The sequence below is a fragment of the Helobdella robusta genome (genome assembly GCF_000326865.2).
Source record: "Helobdella robusta unplaced genomic scaffold HELROscaffold_24, whole genome shotgun sequence".
Taxonomy (NCBI): domain Eukaryota; kingdom Metazoa; phylum Annelida; class Clitellata; order Rhynchobdellida; family Glossiphoniidae; genus Helobdella; species Helobdella robusta.
Window position 1 is genome coordinate 1,321,931 of NW_008704261.1, and position 7,816 is coordinate 1,329,746.

Consider the following 7,816-nt stretch of genomic DNA (forward strand, 5'->3'; position numbering starts at 1 on the left):
ATAATATATATATAAACATATAATATATATATAAACATATAATATATATATAAACATATAATATATATATAAACATATAATATATATATAAACATATAATATATATATAAACATATAATATATATATAAACATATAATATATATATAAACATATAATATATATATAAACATATAATATATATATAAACATATAATATATATATAAACATATAATATATATATAAACATATAATATATATATAAACATATAATATATATATAAACATATAATATATATATAAACATATAATATATATATTAGATTAAGTTTTTCAGAAATGCCATTATTGATGAAAATCATTGCATGTTAACTAACGCTAAAAATGCTGTGATTTTCATCAATAATATATATATATTATTGGTATTATATATATATAAATATATATATTGGTTGGAAGGAAACCTTATATATAATATACTGTAAATTTTTAAGAGTCTTGGTGTTATCAATAAATTAAAGTTTTTATTACCATATAAAATAATTCTTAACCTATATTATACTTTGGTCTATCCCTATGTTACATATTGTGATATTATATGGTGTAAGAGCATAAAGTCCCCTATTTCTTAACTAACTAAATGTCAAAATATCTTTATACTCTTTTTAAACTGACTGTAATTATTACAGTCTTTTTAGTCTCTCTTTTTTGGCAGCATAACCAGAACTGACTTGCACCATTCTTCTGTCCACTTTCCACTTTCCCAAATTTCTTGACAGATTGTGTAAATTTCTTTATACACGACTTGTCCTCCTGCTCTTTTCAGTTCTATCGGAATACCATCCTTCCCTGCACTTTTGTTGTTTTTCCTTTTACTCATCGCTCTTATAATTTCTTTCCTCGTTATTTCATTTTCATCTTTATTGGTTATTTTTCTGCTTTTCAAAATTTCAAGCGTATTTTTGTATGTGTTCTTGTCTCTGAACAAATCTTTAATATATTCAGCCCATCTTTCCCTAATCTTTTTACTTTTTTGCTAGGATGTTTCCGTTTTTATCTTTAAAAATCCTTGACATATTTTTCTGTTTTCCTTTTAACTGTTTAACCAGCTGGTACGCTTCTCTTATCTTCTCATCGTCTCTACCTTTTCACATTTACCATTAATCCATCTCCTTTTATCTGCCCTAGCACTCTTTTTCTGTATTTCATCTTATTTTCTTCATTCTTAAGAAGAAAGAGAAATACTTGAAGTTATTGATTTTAATGAAATAACTGATGGGTTTAAATTTTCAAGGGTAAGAAAAATATATACATGGCGTTCATTAATTGCGTTATTTTACTTGCATTTTTTTATAAATTAAAATAATTTACATTCAGGATTATGAAATACATTTTTATATATATTTTTTATCTGTATGTATAAGGATTTTTTGGCGTTTAAAAAACGATTTAAAACAATTTTTGTTTAATAAATTTCAAATAAGTATTCCTATAGAAATAGAAAAAAAATGTCTCTTTCTATTACTTAACACTTTTCTTATTAATTTTTCATGTTCATCTAAAAAAAATTATTTTTATATGGGGGAGGGAGCCTTGCACCGGACGCCAGTTTGATACGATGACGGACGGACAGATGGTACGATGGTTGGCGATGGTTTTATCCGTTACGAGTAGTCACTAAAAGCACTAGTGCCGCTACGAAAGCGCCGAGTTCGAGAATGAACTGGAACCTTCTGACAGCGATACATCTAGTACGTTCGAAAAGTGTCGATAAGACGGGTATTTAGACGCGTAGGTTATCAAATAGTGATTATTAATATCGAAAGCGATATATGAAATTTGTCTCTGCGTTGAAGTGTTTTTGTATTTGCGATATACGTCAGTGAATTGTGATTCGGAACGCGATAGTTTCCGAATATTAATTTGATAGTTTGGGAACAATAATTTTTATCTGAAAAAATGATTAACATTGATTATTGATTTGAAAATAAATAAAAAAATAGTATTAAAGCTATTTTGTGTCGCTATTTCCCATTGGGATCAGACGAACATGTCGTCTACCGGGCTGTTATAACAATATTCATTCATTTATTGACTATCTAATATTTTTCAGAGAAATCTACAACAAGCAGAGGTGAGAGGGTGGGTTATTTGCCTCGCCCGCTCGACGTTTGGTGTTAACGCTGAAACTTTTGCGACATCAACGGGTTTTCAACTGCCCTAAAAAATCTACCACTCTCACCATCGTCGTTTTTAGGCAAATCCAGTGGCTGTGGTTTAATTTTTAAACATCTGAACAGTCTCAGAGGCGAGCTACAACAACGTGTCCACAGTGTACGTAAACACACGTGAAACAACGCATCCTACATGTTGAATGTGATAGGCGGATACATCATCATGTCGCCCGTGAAAAGTAATTGAAAATGAAAAAAAATCTGTAAAAACGTTCTTACGGGGCAGTATTTGAAGTTATCACCAAACAGCATCATGCATTGAACGTTGGGTGAATATTTAGTGCCAGGCAGGTCATTCAAATATTGGTCCAAGTCCTCGTGTTGGTCGTTCATGTCAGACTTCAACATGCAGTTCTCGCCTTTGCTACAAATTTTTAAAAATAATAAATCTTGGGATATTTTTTAAGAATTTTAATGATATTTATTTTTAAATTAATTTATTAATAAACGTGTTATTATTTAAAATTTTTATAAAAAACATTTTATAAACCAAAATTCAAAATTATTAATTCATATATTTATCTCATCAAAACATCCTTCCAATTGACAAGAATATAAGAAAATATTTAAAGAATCTAAAAAACTAACTCATCCAGTTTACTGGCATATTCTTCGAAATAATTTCTCGCGCACGGGGAAAATGTTTCGTAGTGATTTTTCGCGTAAGGTTGGTAAACGGGACTCATGATGTAGATGTCGTCTTTGGGACAGTCATTCCTGTCCTCGTCGTGGAAAGCTCCTAATCTGTCGCAATGATTTTTTTTTAAATGATTTAAATAAAAATAGTATGTTACTGGAACGTATACAATGTTTTATTTTCAATTATTTAAGCAAAACAATGTCAGTGTAAATTGGGTAGAAAATGATTGATAGAGATTATGATTTGATTTACGATTATGATTTGATTTACGATTATGATTTGATTTACGATTGTGATTGGATTTACGATTATGATTGGATTTACGATTATGATTGGATTTACGATTATGATTTGATTAACTTAGGCGAGTGTGAGTCAGCTTTCTCGCTAATATGTTTGATATCAAATATGTTTCAGTAAAAAAGTGACTTTTTTTATTACCTCAAAGTTTTTTTTTAATTTGAATGAAAACCACACGTACATGTGTCCGATCTCGTGGGTGGCAGTCACTATGGTGTTCTGCTGTCCTCGGTGGCCCACCACAGTTATCCCGGTTGTTTTGCAGGCCGAACCAACGTGCGCTAAGCCTAACACTAATCCTGATATATAACTACACCAAATATCATTAAAAGTATCTATTAAGTTTGCAATTGAAAGTTTTATCAATAATGTTTTGATTTTTTTAACCGGTGTTTTGAAAATTATAAGAAACGAAATAGGGATTATTAAAAAAAATAAAAAAATTCATTCCAATGTTTTCCAATTTTCATCAAATGTCAAACAAAAATTGTCTCAAATAAATTTGCTGTAAAAAATGACCCACTTTGTGAAAGCTACCGCCACATCATATTTACGAAGCTTTATTTTATTATTTTTGTGGTCCATTGTTCGATTATAGTTCCATTCAGTTAAATTGTCTAGGGCGCTATAAATGTTATAAGTGTTGTCATTGATTTTGCTCTTCTCGATGAAATTTGAAGCAGATGGATTCTGGAAACAAAATTTTTTAGATCGGGTTTTGAATTTAAAGTTTTGTTATACATTTATTACCGAAATCATTTAATTGTGTAAAAAACAATGTAAACTGATTAAAGTGATGTTTGGTGTACAGTGTCTGTACATAGACAAACAATTAGAAAACGCATTTTTTATATAATAACCTGACAAATGATATAGTTGACAAGTTTAAATGAGAATCTGTACTTTGTGTTATCAATCGACTTGTACTTTTGATCAATCTATTCAGAAAAAGTTAGAAAATGAATCATGATATGAAAATACTGAAAATTCGGTTTCTCCTCAACTTTCGCTCTCTCTCTCTCACTCAACACTCTTTCTTTCTCTATTTTAATTTTTCTCTTCCTCTCTCTCTCTCTTTCTCTCTCTCTCTACACACACAAATATATATACATATATATATATATATGTATATATATATGTATATATATATATATTATTTATCGATAATATATATATATATATATAGTGGCGGATCTTGGCAATATTTTGAATAATATTTGACGACTGGAAGGGATTTTCCAAAAGAAAGTTGATGACCGGGGGAGATTTTTCAACAAGAAAAACTTGACTAGGAGGGGTTAATATTCCGAAAAAGCCGACGACCGGGGGCAAATTTGTGAATTTTTGAAAAAAGTCGATCATCGGGAGGTATTTACACAAACAAAACTTGGTGACTGTGTGGGGAATTTTTGAAAATTTGTTTGGAAAATTATAATCTGTGCTCACGGGGACCAACATTTTACTGGGGATGGGTGCAAACTTTATTGCTGATGGGTTTTATAATGTCAATTTTCTTTTCAAAAACATTATTTCTCACGTTAAAACAACGACTTTTACCATCTTTCAACACAAATAACGCTTACAACAGTGTCCCCTTAGATCCGCAACTGGACATATATGTAGAGAAAGAGAAAATAGAGAGAGAGAGAGGAGAGAGAGAGAGAGAGAGAGAAGAGAGAGAAACCAACACACACAAACACAAGCATATGTATATATTATTATAACGGCGGGAATGATCGAATTGCGCTATATTATTTGTTATCCTAATTATTGTTATCTGTGCTATAAGTGTAATTTTTTGATTGTAAGCTATCGAGGATTGTAGAGAAATATGCTAAAATTAAAAAATTTTTCAAAAACATTTTAGATTATAACAATTTAAGAAAATTGATTGAAATGTTCGACAAACTTGGAAATATATTTCAAACCGTTGTTGAATTATTAAAGCTTAAATGAAAGACATTAGAATCATCAATAAACAATTCAAAACCAGCATAATCACGTGTACAAAATATTATCACAACATTACACTTTTGAAATATTGAATCAAACACGATCATTCCATCGTCTTTATGGCACTAATTCAGAAAAATGTTATGCATAAACTCACTTAAGTTACGAGAGAGTTAAGCCTACATTGTGCAAAATAAATTAAAAATTGTTGCACAGCGAGCTTTTGATGGCATCTATCTTAAGTAATAGAAATATTTGCTTATCGCTATACACACATACATGTTCTGAAATTCACAAGCTTAAAAAATTAATTTTAAAATAGCGAAAAAAAAATTCAAACTCTCAAAATCTTCTGTAGTAAAATAAAAAGTATCTCTCAAAAAATTCCGCCTACTGAAAATATCTCCAACACCGACCGACTCCGACAATGAAAACTACTGAATCTGTTTTTACAATTGTGTGTGAATATATGTTATGCTGAGTGAATATATGTCATACTAACGCTACTAAATAAATATGCGCGTTCAGATATGCTTTCATTTTGATAAGATTCGTAGCTGCGAACGTAAGGAGACAACTAATTTTCAAAAAATTAAATCGAATTAATTAAAAATATCTTTAAATAAAAATAAATTGAATTTAACACTCTCACCCCATGTGCTATGTGAGCAAAATGGTAGCGAAGCATTTGAATGGCTTTATCTTTATCGTTCATGTTGTATACCATCCAACTTTTGAATGAAGAAAAAATTTTAGATTTGATAAAATATTCAATAAAATATTTTTTCTATTTAATTTGATTTAAAAATTTTGTATTAATCAATTGATTCAAATTAATTTTTATAATAATTTTTAAAATAATTTCAAAATTTCACTTTTCTCTAAATCAAATGCATATCAAAAATTTTTTCTGTTGACACTAACTAACAACACCTTCACGTTTTTATATCTTAAATAAAAACCCTAGATATAATTTTATTAATTTTCATAAAATTGTTTACTCTCTGAAAATAGAATAGTCGAGTATGAATAGAGCTTCGACCACCAGATCAACTACGCCTCCGCTGTATCTCTTCGCGCGGTTAATTCCAGAAGTTTGCACGCTTGACAAATCGTGGCCGTTCAAAAAAACTGTATTTTTTGGAGGCTTCAGTTCTCTATCTGTTGAAAAATTACATATGTTAAAATATTTGAAAGACGAGGTTAAATTTTTTTTATGAGAAACGATATTTTTGTGAATGGGATTTTAAATATATCTACGCTTGTTCCGTGTTTTAAAGGGAACCTAATGAACAGCGTTTAAAAGTTATGCTACAACATTCTTTTGTGGTTTTGTTATATAATGAAAAGATTTTAATATAAAAACCCGAACCATTAAATTCTGGTGGGATCGATTTCATGATGGCGATCACGTACTCGACTCCATCAAGCAGCACTGATGTCTCCTCTTTGTTCATTTTGTGCCCCGCTGTGTTTGGGAACATGCTGTAGCTGTCTCTGCCGTAAACAAAGTCTCCTACCTTTGTTTGATTTCAGGTGTCAAGTGTTCATTTAAATGTTTAAATATTTATTCCTCAATGTGAATACTTGAGATTTCCTGAAATTGATTTTCTAAAAGTTAGATTTGAATCGATTAAAATTATAATTTTAAGACTTTTACTATTTACTGATTTGTATGCTGAGCAGTATATCAAATTTCTGGAAAAATTTAATCTTATAATTTTCTAATATCAACAAAAATTATTAAAACGATATTTGAAAATTTTAAAAAGTCAAAATCAAAATAAATGCTCTTACATACATATTTGGTTTTTAGAATCCCATTTTCAATAATTTTAGCCACTGTGAAAACAGCCGATTCCTTGGTATTCTCATAAATTTTGACGAGCTACAAAGTTTAAAAATATAAAATTGTATCAGGATTATGTGACTTTTATTTACCTTTGCTTTTATTAATGTTATATTCGAATTTATTTCATCGAATAATTTATAATTTAACCTCTAATTTATTCATATGCCACTGAGTTCCATCGGCATCTTCGACAACATCAGCCCCATCAACGCCATCACTTTTTTGTCTCGTTAGGTGCACTGTATACTTCCCATTGTTCTTAACCGGAAGACTGAGATCCAAGGTTGTTGGAAATGAGATGACGACTTGAATAATAAAATTGTTATTCAACGAATAATTAATTTGTTATCGCATCGTAGAATAGAAAATAAATTTAATTTGGTAATGTTTACCAAAATTGCCATACAAAACTGTTGCAGCCTACCTTTACTGTCGTCACTTTCCACATTACTTCCAAACAACAATGCAATAAAAATAACGCTTAAAAACTTGGACAAATGCATTTTGCCCAAACTCTGTTTCACTGATGTACTGCTTAAAATTCATCAACTTAAATACAAAAGTTAAAAAGCGTTACCATATTTTGCCAAATTCGTAAAGCATTTTTTGGGAAAGTTTTGTGTGCTTAACTACATACCCACCTTGTGCAAATAAAGTTATGAGAAGATAACGTAGTGTTCAGAAAATATAACAACAGCAAACGTTGCAGTCGTAATACATAACTATATTAATTCTAAATTTAACGTTCAAAATCTCTCCGGTTTTTGCTCATATTTGCTTAACGTGGTAGATACAAATTTCATGTATCAGAAGTTTGTGTGGGAAAGCAAAAAATATTATATTTTTCATCGTATTTCAT

At 29.7% G+C, this 7,816-nt stretch overlaps 2 protein-coding genes across 2 annotated transcripts in view; both read right to left on the minus strand.

Annotated features, from left to right (window-relative positions):
• Positions 1–5,827, minus strand: part of HELRODRAFT_191759 (hypothetical protein) — a 7,286-nt gene extending 1,459 nt beyond the window's left edge. The window contains exons 1-7 of the mRNA XM_009019336.1: positions 5,758–5,827; positions 5,608–5,682; positions 4,013–4,090; positions 3,676–3,842; positions 3,334–3,462; positions 2,801–2,956; positions 2,432–2,576 (exon numbers count right to left, since the gene is read on the minus strand). Coding sequence (XP_009017584.1) covers positions 2,432–2,576; positions 2,801–2,956; positions 3,334–3,462; positions 3,676–3,842; positions 4,013–4,090; positions 5,608–5,682; positions 5,758–5,820 — 813 coding nt within the window. The 5' untranslated portion in view covers positions 5,821–5,827. The remainder of the gene's footprint in view (positions 1–2,431; positions 2,577–2,800; positions 2,957–3,333; positions 3,463–3,675; positions 3,843–4,012; positions 4,091–5,607; positions 5,683–5,757) is intronic.
• Positions 5,828–6,102: 275 nt separating this feature from the next.
• Positions 6,103–7,460, minus strand: HELRODRAFT_172676 (hypothetical protein; the record flags this gene model as incomplete). The annotated part of the gene is made up of 5 exons (XM_009019337.1): positions 6,103–6,266; positions 6,472–6,625; positions 6,907–6,993; positions 7,105–7,262; positions 7,382–7,460. 5 exons carry the CDS (start codon positions 7,458–7,460, stop codon positions 6,103–6,105), a joined length of 642 nt encoding a protein of 213 aa, XP_009017585.1.
• Positions 7,461–7,816: the final 356 nt, after the last annotated feature.